Source organism: Ctenopharyngodon idella, chromosome 3, assembly GCF_019924925.1.
Source record: "Ctenopharyngodon idella isolate HZGC_01 chromosome 3, HZGC01, whole genome shotgun sequence".
Classification (NCBI taxonomy): Eukaryota; Metazoa; Chordata; class Actinopteri; order Cypriniformes; family Xenocyprididae; genus Ctenopharyngodon; species Ctenopharyngodon idella.
Window position 1 is genome coordinate 42,308,861 of NC_067222.1, and position 15,321 is coordinate 42,324,181.

Sequence of the window (15,321 nt, forward strand, 5' to 3'; positions counted from 1 at the left end):
AGACAAGGAGCAAGCAGTTGACTGGCCAGAGTTATTTGAGGACGTACCTGACAGTCAGATGCCAACAGTCGTCAACCATCTCCAAGTTCACAGTCTGCCATAGCTACCCGACATGGGACTTACACAAGGTCGGGACGTTGTGTCTGTTCCACCAAGATGAATGAACCTTTAGTTTATGGCCGGTGATCACAGAGGCAGAATAATCCTCTCACTGTGCCAGGAGTGCTCAGGTAGTCCACCCTGACCTCCTTTAAAAAAAAAAGAAAAAAACAGTGAAATTGTACAGTAATGTGAAAGACAAAATGTTGTGATAAAAGATGTTCTTAAAGCAATACTTTTCTTTTACATTAGAGAAGCATAGCATGTATATGCTTAGAATTTGTTAAAATGGTTACAGTATGTTTATTATGCCACAAATAGTAACATTCTTGGGTTCACAAAGTTCATTGTTTTGGGAAGGGGAGATGTAGTGATATCTGATTAGTGAGATCGCTGCTGAGTGAGCCACGTCCCTAAGCAGGGGGTTTGACACTGTGCGAATGTTCAATAAAGTTCAGTTACGTACCTGCTATGCTGTGTGATCAGTACGCTGCCTCGGCTCATCCACAAACACAACACCATTCAGATCTGCCTACTTTTAGTTAGCAACAAGCTAACTAAAATGAGCAACAACCTAACTAAAACTTCCTACGATCCAATCAATTTCTGAAGGACGAAATCAAATCCCGCCCAACATTTTTTCATTCCAGAAGCCGTTTCACTCCGATATATGTCACAATAGGGAAGAAAAGACTATCGCAACTTCCGTTTCATGCAGACTTTAACACTTTTGATTTGTTCTGGACAGGCTTTGTGAGAGTCACCCAGAAATTTCATAAAGGAATGAAAATTGATCTGCCATGATCCTTAGGAGAGCTAATTTTTGGGCCTGTGTGTCATTACACTGTATGAAGAGATAACGCATAATATCAGTGGCAAATTTGCTGCACTAGTGAATGAACAATTGGCTTGTCAGATGTTATGGATCCTAATCTTGTGATGGAGAAGAGCAGAACACACATTCTGTTGAACTTCAAAGAAAGAGACATGTGCCTCTTTCTGTTGTCTGTGAGGGTGGAGCTTTGATTGGCTGCTTTGCTTCAGCTCTGAATATTGGCACTGATCATTTATTACAGACATGAACCATTTATTTTATTAACCGTCTACCATTTCCTAGCTTGTTTAAACATTTTAATTCTTTACAGAGCATTTCAGGCTGCCTCAAAGACTCTTTAAAGAATAATGAGGTGGTACATGCCAAAGTCAGGGACAGATGCTGTAGAAATACCACAAAGTAACCTTTGTGTGACCTTTAATTGCCATTTATTTTCTCTGCTTTAAATTCAGTGACATTCTGTATAGATGGACGGTTACAGACAGAGTGATTTTTCATTAAATAAGAGAATTTATGAATTTTCTGAAAATGTTCTATAAAGTTATATAGCTATAATTTATTACAGTATATGTATTTATTACACTATATATACACTATACTTTTTTTTGTCTTTATTGATTTGGATCAATGTAGTCTTAATAATTTGTGTTTTCTTTTTATGTATTTTATTGTGTAATTTTGTTAGATTGTACAGCACTTTGGTCAGAAGTGTCTGTTTTAAACTTGCTATAGAAATAAAAGTGCCTTGCCTATATGCAATATCATTATAAATTCCAACAAAGTGTTTTATTTACAGAAAGAAAAATTAAACCAGTTGCACACCTTGCAGCCTTGATCTAAATAGAAATAGTTTTCAAAAGGAGTTAGCTTTTTTATGTGACTGTAAAAAATAATGTCATTTTATTCATGGTTTCTGCTGATAGAGAATAGGTCTAGATATTTTCAACAGCAGATTAGGTTATGTGGTCATGTTATGTTGATGCAACGTAAACACATTATGTAATGTAAACTGTCATGTAAAAGCATTGCTACATCTGCTGCAAAATATTATATTTTAAATTGTCTATTGACATCTAGTCTTAACCATCTGAGGGACATCATATAGGCTAATGTACAAAAAGTGACATTAAATTTGTTAAAATCTCTGGTCAATGTTTGGCTCATGTTCCTGCTCATGTAAATGTGGAGTCATTATTCGTGATTGTGGTGACCTCTTGTGGAAGGAAAGGGAAACGCATACACAGTCACAGTCACATTCATACAGATGCCAGGAAATAATGGAGAGGAAAAATAGCTATAGCCATTCAACTATGTTATTATAGCAATATAAACTTACTTTTGTGTTCAACAGAAGAAAGTCACACAGGTTTGGAACAACATGAGGGTGAGCAAATGATGACAAAATTATCATTTTTGATAACCTGATTAATGGTATCAACATTATTAAAATTCGATATAATTTTATTAGCATATTGGTGGAAATATGAAGCGAACGTTTAAAATAATAAACTTAGCAAATTATTAATCAACAGTAAAAGAATAATTTAGATACCACATGAAAATGTATGTTGCTTGATATATGGAAGATATTTTGGGGTTTTTGCTGGTGTCTGAGATGATGCTGTGTGTGAGTGAGTCGTCAAGGAAATGAATTTCACAAGCACCGCTGAGCAACTCTTTCGGCCCTTATGAGGTTTCGTCGTGAATTGTGGTGTAACTTTGTTATAAAAAGTGGGGTAGCAATAACAAATGCAGAAAAAATTGCATTACAATCTCCAGAAATCCATTTCAATAGTAGAAAAGTAGGGCTACGTTGAGTTTTATTTATCATCAACATATTAGTCCTGTTTAACATGATAGTTTCATCCATACATCTACTATAATACAATATACAGAGGGGAAAATGATCATTTGATCCCCTGCTGAATTTGTAAGTTTGCCCACTTACAAAGAAACAAGCTGGAGACTATAATTTTTATGGTAGGTTTATTTTAATGGATAGAGACAGAATATCAACCAAAAAAATCCAGGAAAAAAACAAAAACAATTATATATTATATAAAGGTTATAAATTGATTAGCATTTGATCAAGTGAAATAAGTATTATCAGCTCATTATGTGTATAAAAGACACCTGTCCAAAGAATCTGTATCTTCCATTCAAACCTCTCCACCACCATGGTCGAGACCAAAGAGGACATCAGGAACGAGACTGTAGACCGGCACAAGGCTGGAATGGGCTACAAGACCATCAGCAAGAATTTGGTGAGAAGGAGACAACTGTTGGTGCGATTATTCGGAAATGGATGAAATACAAAATAACCATCAATGAGGTAATTTAATGCCATCTCTTGTCTCGTGATGCTTTGCAGACTATGCTGTGTGAGTTCATGTGTTTTGAAGGAGGCGTGGCTTTGGGGATGCTCTGAAGGGAGGGTGGGATATCATGCTTTCAAAGCTAGCTCGCTATTGCTAGCCTCTCTAAAAATTGCCTACCCTACCTTTAATGGTCTGGTGGTAGAACTTTTGTTAAGTGTGTCAGGATCTGGGTTCCCATTAAAACCAAAGATGTTAATCAGTGATTGTATGTCAAGAACATGGACACGTTTGTGTGCTTTCTGTTTTGTAATTTCACCAGAACGGATAGTGTCTGCAACAGCATTAAGCGATAGACTGAAGCACCCATCTGTGTAAAGTGCACGAGTGCCAAGAGAACACTGTTGCTCTCCGCTACTGATAACAGCAGATCCAGAGGTTTGGCCAGAGAAACCTGATTGGCCCCTGAAGTGCCCCTGCCTTGGCCCCTGTCACTAAGATCGCTGATCAACGTCAATTCAACCCTCATAGACAGCGTTCATTCAAGGACATGCATTTAAAACATGGACGGCGCAGTGCAGTTGAATGATAAAGTATAGAGTGGAGCTGATGAGGGTGAATGATGGCAGGTGTGGATAATTGTGTGTGTGTGTGTGTGGGGGGGGGGGAGCCAGGAGGGATTATGGGAAATGTAGTGTGAAGGTGACAGGTGATGGTGAAGTGACTGAAGATCGCGACACGGACGTTGTTTTAAGAAACATGCTGAAAGTCGCTGCAGAAACAAGGCTGTGTAACTTGTGTTCTTGCGAAGTGCCAGAAGAGCAGAAAATGATGTTTTAGGTTCAGGAGGAGCACGTTCAGATAATCAACCAAAGTTTTCCAGGATCCTCCACCACCCCATCTCCTCTCTCCTAACTATTCCTATCCCAGCCTGGGATGGGGGTAGTACTCTGGGTTCAGGCCAAATTCTGAGCTCGGAGCCCTCCCCTCGGACAGCACACCAAATACACATAAGCTTTACTCTGTCTGATTATATGTAAGTGTGAATTCGTGAAATGACAATATAACAGAGACATGTTTTGAAACCGGTGGAGACGACAACACAGAATAAAGCCATACCAGCCTCCTATGGTTCTGGCCCTGCCTCATAAAATGCAGATATTCCGGAAAACAAACGAGCGGCATGGACATACACATTGGATCTGAACAGTTGCGATACACAGTGTGGACAGTCAATCATTTTAGATCAGATTCCAATTAGATACACAAATAATCAGATTTGGACTGAGAGTAAACATAGCCTGAGATCATGTAACTGTGTGACGAGTAGTAGCACGGTAGTAATAGTAGTACTCGAGTAGCGCAGTTTCGTTTCAGTTTTGTTTCATTTGCTATTTCATGGTCTAAAACAAGAATAAAAGCCATTATAACATGAAAATGAATAAAATAGAAAAATTAGACACAACTATGGGACACCGTCGTTGCATCCCAACAGAGAAAGGAACCTTAAGGATGATTCAGGTAATTGTGTGCAACTGTATAGGGCCCCATTCCTATATTTTGCTTGGGGCCCCCAAATCACTAAATCTACCCCTTTCATAAAAACAAATGAACTTGATCAAATGACTAGCTGTATGGGCACTATCTTATAGAAACTGTTGTACCCATCAGATTAAAAAAGGTTAGAGAGAAAAGTATTGCACCATGGTACAACGTATTACTCATGCTCTTTAAAACAAAAACTTGTAACCTACAGTAGAGCACAAATGGAAACAAACTCATTCAGAGGTCTTTAGAGTCATGTGAAAAGACAGTATGTCCCACCAGGGCCGAGCATCTGCGTAAACTCATAGAAAATAACTAAAATAATTCAAGGTTTTTATTTATTAGTGGCTAGATTAACAAATAAACAGAAATCACCTGAACTGAATATTCCATCACAGTTTAGCAGTAATGACTTTGAATGAATTTCTTCACTGAGACAATTGAAAGCATCAAAAATACAACTGTAAATATACAACCTTTGACAGCATATATGATTCAGCCTCAATTATCGCCACTCAAGAACAACTGCAATGCTTTACAACTATAGGACAGGAAGAGCATGACATACTTTCTAAATAGATTACAAAATTACACTGGTAGTCAGAGACAGGCATTAAGGTGGTTTAGTCCGTACCTATCTGAATTTTAACGGGGAATTATCAAAGTTAACATCAGTAAAATATGGAGTGCCACAAGGGTCTGTTTTAGGCCCTCTGCTAATTTCAATATACATGCTGCCTCTTGGTAATATTATTAGAAAACATGGAAATCGTTTCCACTGTTATGTTGATGATATATATTTCATCATGACCAGGTGAAAACTCTAAATTATCCAAGTTCTGTGTTAGATCTGAAAGATATAAAATATTGGATGACCAGTAATTTTCTTCTATTAAATTCGGATAAGACTGGGGTATTACTTACTGGACCGAAACTTGTACACAGAAACTTTTAGAATACAATTTTCATCTAGAAGGATGTACTGTTACTTCATCCTCTAGAGTTAAAGATCTGGGTGTTGTATTAGATGACTTGTTACAAAAGCCTTCTTCCATCTCAGAAACATTGCTAAGCTACGGAACATGTTGTCTGTTTCTGATATAGAAAAGCTAGTTCATGCATTTATTATTGTAATGCATACTAGGTGGTTGTCCTGCATCCTCAATAAACAAGCTACAGTTAGTTCTTACCAGGGCAAGAAAATATGTTATTTGCCCAATTTCCAATTTCCTGTTTGTAAGTCGCTTTGGAGAAAAGCGTCTGCTAAATGACTAAATGTAAATGTAAATGTAAATCATATAACCCCAATTTCATTATCTACACTGATTACCTATTAAGTTCAGTATCGATTACAAAGTATAAGGCCCTAAATGGTTTAGCTCCTGTGTATTTAACCGATCTTTATCCAAGCATTCACATAATGCATCTCATAACCTTGCACTCCAGTTATATCAGATCAAAAGCGCATGACTCCAGTTTGGACCAAGCCTCTTACGAAGCTTTCAGATGACTCAACACCTGTGAAGAGAGGATGCCACCCCCTATGAGGACTTCAGATGATGCCAACTCTGAATCAACATACAAAACTGCTAAATTGTGATTATGATCATAACTTGTAATAATTGTTTTAACTCTTTCCCCACCATCATCCCAAATGGTAGGGGGCGCTATTACACATCTTCAGAAAGAGTACAGAATCTCCAAATCAAAACAGACAAAAAAGAAGCAGAAACAAGAGATAAAAGCATTGCTTATGCACATTGTAGTCTTTCAAAACAAACATGATTTTCTCAGCTTTTTCGCAGGTTTTCTCAGTAAAACCAGAGGTGTTATTTCTTTTGATATATTGCATGTTCAGATATTCATACAACAAAATATTCTGGGGGTCATGAACGTTGTGAAAAGATCAAAAACACTGGCAGTGGCTGGTAATTTAAAAAATTCCCTGGCAGGAAAAGTTGAGCTCATTGTTTCTGCCTAAATGAATACATGATGCTAACTGCATGATCTGTATTATCTTTGAACTGTACATTCTGACATATGAACATTACTTTGACACAGTATGTAGAAACATGCATTTTCTATAAATGCTGCTTTGAAACAATATAGGCCACATTGTGAACAGCGCTATACAAATAAATGTACAATAAAAAAAGTGACAATGCTGTAGTCTAAAAGTGAATACTCTACACCAGTTCTGTCCAATTATTTGCCCAATTTCCAGAAGATCATCTATAGAATTCCTAGAGTTTCTCATTTGTAAACTTTGCTCGTCATTCATGTGCTCAGGACCCAGCAGGAAAGTGTGTCTCAATGACCAGCGCGAGAAGCTGCTTTACAGACACGCCTGTTTTCCACACGTCACTCAAACACAGAAGCAGGAAACTATTTCAACTGCTCAGTTCAGAGAAACAGAAACTGAAAGTATTGTTGAGCTGTTGTGTGTTTGTGTCTCTGTTTTTATGCAGTAAAATGGCAGAATTTTCTCAGGATGAGTTCACGTGTCCAGTGTGTCTGGATCTCCTGAAGGATCCAGTGACCATTCCCTGTGGACACAGTTACTGTAAGAGCTGTATTACAGGCTGCTGGGATCAGGAGGATGAGAAGAGAGTCTACAGCTGCCCTCAGTGCAGACAGACCTTCAGTCCAAGACCTGCTTTAGGTAAAAACACCATTCTGGCTGAACTAGTGGAGAAACTGAAGAAGACTAAACTTCCTGCTGACTGTTACGCTGGAGCTGGAGACGTGCAGTGTGACGTCTGTACTGGAAGAAAATACAAAGCCGTCAAGTCCTGTCTGGTGTGTCAGGAGTCTTACTGTCAAACTCATTTTGACCGTCATGAGGAATTTCACTCTCGTAAACCACACAAAGTGATCGATGCCACTGGACGACTGCAGGACATGATCTGCCGTAAACATGATAAAGAGCTAGAAATGTTCTGTATCACTGATCAACAATGCATCTGTGTGTGGTGTAAGGAGTCTGAACATAAAGACCACAACACTGTATCAACTGCAGCACAGAGGACAGAGAAACAGGTATGAACTGAGAGGGATTGTTCACGCAGAAATGAAAGTTCTGTGTTTATTTACTCACCATCATGCCGTTCAAAACCGGTTTGACTTACTTTCTTCTGTAAAATGTAAAAGATGATATTTTGAAGAATGTCTCGTTTATTTTAGTCTATACATTGAAAGTCAATGGGGTACAAAAGTTTCAACTTCAAAAGACACAAAAGCGTAAAAGTAATCTAAACAAGTGACATGTGCACTTGTAGTGTAGTTCAAATTAAAGTTTAGGCCTATTTAAAAAAAAAAAAAAAAAAACTGTACTTGGAGATAATATAATGAAATGAAAAGCCACATAAGTGCACTTTAAGAGAGTACACTTTCTTGACTGTTTCATTTTATAAAGTACACTTTGTAAAAATGTCAAATTAAAACTTTAACTTTAAAGTAGGCCTACATTTTAATGAAATCTAATATTTCATTTTAACTCTTTTGTCATGCTTTAAAGAAGTGCACATATTTTGATGTGTTGACTAACAGACTGAAGCAAGTCCTTAATTATAATTTTAACTCTAGTGTGTTATTCAGTATATTTAATGTTAATATATTTTTAATGTACTAAAGTGCAACTTCATTATTACGGTATAATTTAGTTTATCATAAATGCTTGTTACTACATTTGACAGTACACTTTAAGGTATATTATTTCCATACACTTTTAAAAAGAATGCTACTTTTAAAAGTATACTTTTTTATTAAAGGAGAGACAAATTTTGACAAATCAAATCAGTGATCAACTCAAGTACATGGAGTCCAAATATGATGACATCAAAAACATCAAACTTCACTGGTGCTTGTGTCATGACATCATGTTGTTTAGTCATGTGACTGTGACATGCAAGAACCAATGAGGTTTGGTGTTATTGATGCATCACCATATTTTATTTGGCCTCTGTAAACAGCCGATACATTCTTCAAAATATCTTCTGTTGTGTCTCACAATAGACAGAAAGTCATACAGATTTAGAACGACATGAGGGAGAGTAAATAGATGACAGAATTAAAACTTTAGGGTGAAATATTGACATAAAACTAGGCGCTCATGTAATAATGCTGACACTGGCCATTTGAGGAACCATGCTTGATCTTTAACCCTCCACCAGTTCAGGATTCATGTAACTTTAATTTTCTTTTGTGATAGTACAGTAGTTTTATGTGTCATTTATTGGTTTGTCCTCCAGAAACAGCTGAAGGAGACGCAGATAAAGATCCGTCAGAGAATCCAGCAGAGACAGAAAGATCTTCAGCAGCTGAGAGAGGCTGTGGAGTCTCATAAGGTGAGTCTGGAGAAGAAGAGAAGTTTGAGACGTCTCAGTTTGGACTCTGTCAGTCCCGCTGAAGCCACTGTGTGATTGTGATGTGTGTCCTAACAGCGCTCTGCACAGACAGCAGTGGAGGACAGTGAGAGGATCTTCACTGAGCTCATCCGCTCCATTGAGAGAAGCCGCTCTGAGGTCACACAGCTGATCAGAGATCAGGAAAAGTCTGCAGTGAGTCTAGCTGAAGGACGACTGGAGCGACTGGAGCAGGAGATCAATGATCTGAGGAGGAGAGACGCTGAGCTGGAGCAGCTTTCACACACACATGATCACATCCATTTCCTGCAGGTAACAGAGATCTAGAAGAACAGGATCATAGTGGACTTGAGCAAGAGAAACATTTCATGAGAGCAGAATGAGCCGTTGACTGAGATGTTGTCAGGAATTCAGTCAGATTCAGTCCAGTGTGTGTTATCATATAATCATCAGTCAGACTCTCATCTGATCATCTTCTGTTTAAAGACAACACTTACAAAGCCCTGGAAAATCTCATATGAAACATTTTTCTGAGCTTTTTTTTCTTTAATAAATTATTAGGTGGCAAACAACTCATTTTTCCTTCTGATTTCTTCTGTCATGATGAAATCAGTGAACTTGATGGTATCAATTTCCATCCAACTAGATTTTTCAGCATCTTTTTAATGAAATCTTTTATTTGTACTACAGTATTTTCAGAAATTGTCACCAAAATTGGGTCAGGTGATCTTCAAACCTGATAAGATTGATTTTTATTTCCATATCTGTTTGCCTGTAACACATTGATGAATTTGTCCATGAAGACTCCAGACAGGAAGTGAGGCTGTATATTAGCAATGCTTATTAAAACCAAACAAAACCTGACCTTGATATCGTGCCGTAAGGGTCCTCGTGAAGTTTCTGTCAAAAGTTACAAACAATCGTCAATCTACTCGTAGCCTTTAAACTGCCTTCCCTCAAATCTTCTCAGCCCTACAATGTGACTCCCCTTACAAAAAAGAAGTATACTTCAAGTTCATTTTATGAAATATACCTAACTAATGTTCAAGTATATTTTAAGTATACTTTAAGTAGTGAGTATACTAATGTCAATGTACTAGTAGTAAACTTGTAAGGGTACTATTTCTATACTGCTTGGGACTAAATTGGCCCAAATTTAGTATATAAAAAGTATACATTCAAGTATACTATAAATGTAACAATAGTAAACTTTAAGTACATAACTAGTTCACAACTACATTTCTCATTTGTACTGCATCTGTACTACAAGTGAACTTATAAGTATACAAGTATAGTTTACTATTTTAATACTAGTAGCACATTTTTTAGTTTATGAAAGTATGCTCTCAGTAAACTACTAGTTTATTAGTTTTATACTGCAAGTATACTTGTAAGTTTCCTTTAAGTGAACATAACATCATACTTAGTTTACCATTTATACATTATTTTTGCACTTTTAAGTATACTACTATGTTCCAATTTAAGAAGGCCTATACAATTTTTTATACTTGAAATATACCTTTAACTGTACTTTAATTTTAAAAACATTTTATTCTACCTTCATGCATCCTTTTTATCAACACTTGAATGTGGGCAAAAGTTTCATTTAAAAAGGCAACATTTCAAACAAAAAGCTGTATTTTGTAATTAATGTAATTTGTACATTTTAAATCATTATGATTTATTAATCTTTTGTCATGTTTTAAAGTGCACTTATTTTGACGTGTTGATTAACATACTAAAGCACATGTAACGTACTTGATTATTTTACTAATATTTCAAATATATTTAATAAAACACATCACAAACAAGTTTCAGTAGAAATGACATTAAAGTATATTTTAGTTTATCATAAATGCTTGTCAGTTCATTCAGCAGTAACTTTAATCATATTTCAAAGAAAACAGAATTATGAAATTACATTTAAAGATACTTAAATCCTACTTAAGTGTGTCAGCCCTCTAAATATTACCTAACTGCATTTAATATAAATTTAAACTATTATACATTCATTAATATATAATTACTTTATATTTTTTTTATATAATAATAATTAAGTGTTAAAAAGCATTAATCTGCTCTTTAATATAATTTAAAAAATATACTTTTTCTGTAATAATTTAAAAGCATGCTAAAGTGCACTTCTTTTTCACCAGGATTGTAAGTGTGAAATACTAGAGTTTGTAGCATTAAATAATGAATATGAGAAGAAAGTATCTGATTGTGTGAAAGTGCTGGATTGAGTTACTGAAGATCAACAAGAGCCGCACAGATCTGATATAGAGCAGGTTATTGGCTGATGTTTTGATTTGTGTTTTCTGTAGAGTTTCCAGTCTCTCTCAGCACCTCCTGAATCTACAGACGAACCCGATGATCCCTTCAGTTCTCTCTCCTCTTTTGATGGCGTGAGAGAATCTGTCCATCAGCTGAGAGACAAACTGGAGGATTTCTGCAAAGAGGAGATCAAGAAGATCTCTGACAGAGGTAAAGTCCTGCGCCTCGATTATACAGACGTGTGTAGTTTCTGAAATGTTCCAATGATTTATAAAACGTCCATTTGCACAAAAAAAAAAAAAAAAAAAAAATCTTTAAGGTCTTAAATGACATTTTTCACGGTTCATCTTAAATTCAAGTGCAATGAACAAGAGCTTCAAATCCACCTTCAGAAAGGCCACAAATATCCCTTGATGGTTCAGAAGTACGGCACTCATCATCATGAGCAAGACGTTTATATGACGTAGGATGCAATCCATGAAATTTAGGATCAAATCTGATACGTTTAATAAACGAGGCTCCTGGAGATTCATCTGCTCTCAGAAATGATCCTCCATCATCTAATATCATATTGTACAACATCATGTTAGAAATATATTAGAAATGAATGTATTTTATCATGTAATTTCTCCTCACACTGTTCATGTCTGTTTATTTCCACAGTCACTTTCACCAACATGAATCCCAAGACCAGGAACGACTTCCTACAGTGTAAGTCACTAAGAAAACAAGCAGGAAAACTCACTGATTGTGTTCATGTGTCAAAGTTTGGTCAGGCAAAAATGAGAAAAGGATCTAATTGCAGCTGTTTTAATTTTAAACAAAAAAGATAATCAACGACAATGAAGGTCACAGGAAAACATGTGGCAGCACAAACAACACAAGACTAAGAACTTACCAAACTAAGGCCTATATGTACACGGTGCAAACAAAGGGAGCTAAATTAAATGCAGGTGACACAAATCAGTAACCATAGAAACAAACTGGCACATGCTAGGAAACTAGATCAATTAACAGTGACAAGGAACAGGCAAACATATTGCATAAAAACCGCTGGATGGAAACGCCAAGATGCGCATAAATTCTAAAAATGCGCATAGAAAACCTGTGCGCTCAAATGAGTTGGATAAAAAATTTTATGCGCATAAACAACGATGGAAACACTTTTACTGAATAAATTCCTTAATCCACATCAAAAAAGACATGTGACTTTGCGATGGGATGGCATAACTGGACCAACCAGCAGACCGATCTTGTTGCACAGCATCTGAAATGTTGTTTCGGTCATTCTGTAATGCCTGAGCAAAGTCTGTCGTTAAAGTGGTTCAGTTTAATTCGCCTCACACGATTGCGTTCACAAACACCTGCATCTGAATGCAAGATAACATGACAGTGTTTATTGTGTTTCATCTGCGCGCTCTGAGCCGCAAATAATTTATTATACTCGTAAATTATTATATACAGTGGATTCTACTGCAGCAACTTCCATTTTTCTTAGTGATATTTAGCGCCAGTTAATCAGGAAGTGACGATTTTTTCCATTCAGTGAGTCGAGGAGAAACAGTGCTTTATTCGCAAATGTTTTACGCGATATTCAAAATTTGCGCATAAGTTCAATATGCAACTTTGGATGGAAACATAGGTAATAAAACTGAACCTAAACATCATGTTGTTCCTGTAGAAGGTGAAAGAAATCATGATAGAAGAGTTTAATAATTGATCATGTAAATGATGATTCAGGATATCTGGTCAGCTGTACTGAGACACTGATGATACACAACATTGAGCCATGAAGAGTTCAGATACATTAAAAGATCAGATTCATAATTCCTGATTCTGATGTGTTTCTCTCCATCAGATTCCCATCAGCTCACTCTGGATCTGAACACAGCGAATAAACACCTCCGTCTGTCTGAGAGGAACAGAGTGATTACTGTCACTGACACAGTCCAGCCGTATCCTGATCATCCAGACAGATTTGATTATTATCGTCAGGTCTTGTGTGAAGAGAGTGTGTGTGGACGCTGTTACTGGGAGATTGAGTGGAGTGGGAGTGTGTGTATTTCAGTGTCATATAAGAGCATCAGCAGGAAGGGATGGGGTATTGAGTGTGCGTTTGGATATAATGATCAGTCCTGGAGTTTGTACTGCTCTTCCTCCAGTTACTCATTCACACACAATCAGATAGATACTGCTCTCCCTGCAGCATCCATTAGCTCTAGAATAGGAGTGTATGTGGATCACAGTGCAGGAACTCTGTCCTTCTACAGCGTCTCTGACACAATGAGCCTCATCCACACAGTCCAGACCACATTCACTCAGCCGCTCTATCCTGGGTTTAATGTTTATACTGGATCAGTGAAACTGTGTTGATGTTTCAGAATAAACTGTAGAGAGATTTTACCCATAATACTTTGAGCTGCATGATCAATCAGTAACAGTGAGATGATACAGAGTCTCTTATTTCTCTTTACATTGTTCATCTTGACGACAGAGTGTGTGTGTGTGTGTGTGTGTGTGTGTGTGTGTGTCTGTGTGTGTGTGTGTTAGTTATGGTGAGTGACGATGTGCATTTGTCTTTTTTTCAAGTTGTACTTGTGTTGATGGAAATCACATTCATTCAGTTTTCATTGTTGTGACACATAAATACATAACTCATTTTTATTATTACTATCAAAAGCACCTTTCAGTTAAATGATCAAACACAGGGTTCATTACAAAATGAACAGATTGAGGATAGTGTGATTTTTGAATAATGAAATAACAGAAACAGTCATGAACAATGAAAGAGTGAAGATATGAAAGTGACATTAATAGTGAGAAAACAGTGTAAAAAAAATCAGTTCAAAGTGTGAGTAAAATTGAGCTGCAGAAGATGAGAGATGGAGAAGCTCTTTCTGAGATTTCAGATATTGGGTCACAAGTGATGAAAACATGAACTCTTGAGAAGAAATTAATGACTCACAATGTTTGATAAACTCGTTGATATAAAATAGATATTTTCCAGCAAAACTCGGCACTCGGTTGCTAGGGTGTTCTAAGTGGTTGCTAGGGAGTTGCTAGGCAGTTGCTAGGGTGTTGCTATGTGGTTGCTAAGGTTTTCTGTGTGGTTGCTAGGCGGTTGCTAGGGTGTTCTGGGTGATTGCTATGGTGTTGCTAGTCGGTTGCTATGGCTTCCTTTGTGGTTGCTAAAGTGTTGCTAGGGTGTTGTTAGGTGGTTACTATGGTAACCTGGGTGGTTGCTAAGGTGTTGCTAGGGTGTTGTTAGGTGGTTGCTAAGGTACTTGGGGTGGTTGCTAAGGTACTCTGTTTGGTTGCTAGGGAGTTGCTTGGCAGCTGCCAGTGATGGTACAACAAAGGCTTCTTGAAAGTATAATTGATATAAATCAACCCCAGTGCCTCTGACATTCAGATTTAAAGATACCCCTCTTTGGGTTTGGGTTGCTAGGGTGCTCAACAGTGGTTGCTAGGGCATGGCTAGGAGGCGTTGAAGGTGATTCATGATTGGCTGTTTGCTGCCTTGAGTGAAATGAGCTCACCCTTTTTTATTAAGTGTAGCTCTGTTCTTTTTCTAGTTATCATTTAACAAATAACTCATAAAATAATTATTTTTTAAATATGTACTGTATCTGATTATATGTAAGTGTGAACTCGTGAAATGTGTCTTTGTTTGAGAACTGAATGAATGTTTTGTGAAATTGTGCCAGCTGAATCAGTTATAGTGTGTCAGCAATCGAGAACAACTGTTTATATAAAATAAATGAATTCATTGTAATATCGATTGTCTTCACAAGTTTCAGTTTTACTGAGAGTTCAACTGGTTTCATAATAAATGTTTTGATTCAAACAATAAAACTCAGATGGTCACAACTGAAAATATAAGGTTTTT

At 36.9% G+C, this 15,321-nt stretch overlaps 2 protein-coding genes across 3 annotated transcripts in view; both read left to right on the forward strand.

Annotated features, from left to right (window-relative positions):
* LOC127508300 (tripartite motif-containing protein 16-like) overlaps positions 1 to 15,211 on the forward strand; it is a 102,751-nt gene extending 87,540 nt beyond the window's left edge. The window contains exon 7 of one of the 2 annotated variants that reach the window (XR_007928769.1): positions 14,530 to 15,211. The gene's annotated coding sequence lies outside the window, so the exon portion shown is untranslated. Of the gene's footprint in view, positions 1 to 14,249 lie in introns of both variants that reach the window. The other variant, XR_007928768.1, reaches the window with a different exon arrangement.
* LOC127508296 (tripartite motif-containing protein 16-like) lies at positions 7,201 to 15,211 on the forward strand. The gene is made up of 6 exons (XM_051886064.1): positions 7,201 to 7,833; positions 9,045 to 9,140; positions 9,237 to 9,470; positions 11,483 to 11,642; positions 12,096 to 12,143; positions 13,291 to 15,211. The coding sequence occupies exons 1-6, from the start codon at positions 7,267 to 7,269 to the stop codon at positions 13,803 to 13,805; spliced, it is 1,620 nt and encodes a 539-aa protein (XP_051742024.1). The 5' UTR covers positions 7,201 to 7,266; the 3' UTR covers positions 13,806 to 15,211.
* Positions 15,212 to 15,321: the final 110 nt, after the last annotated feature.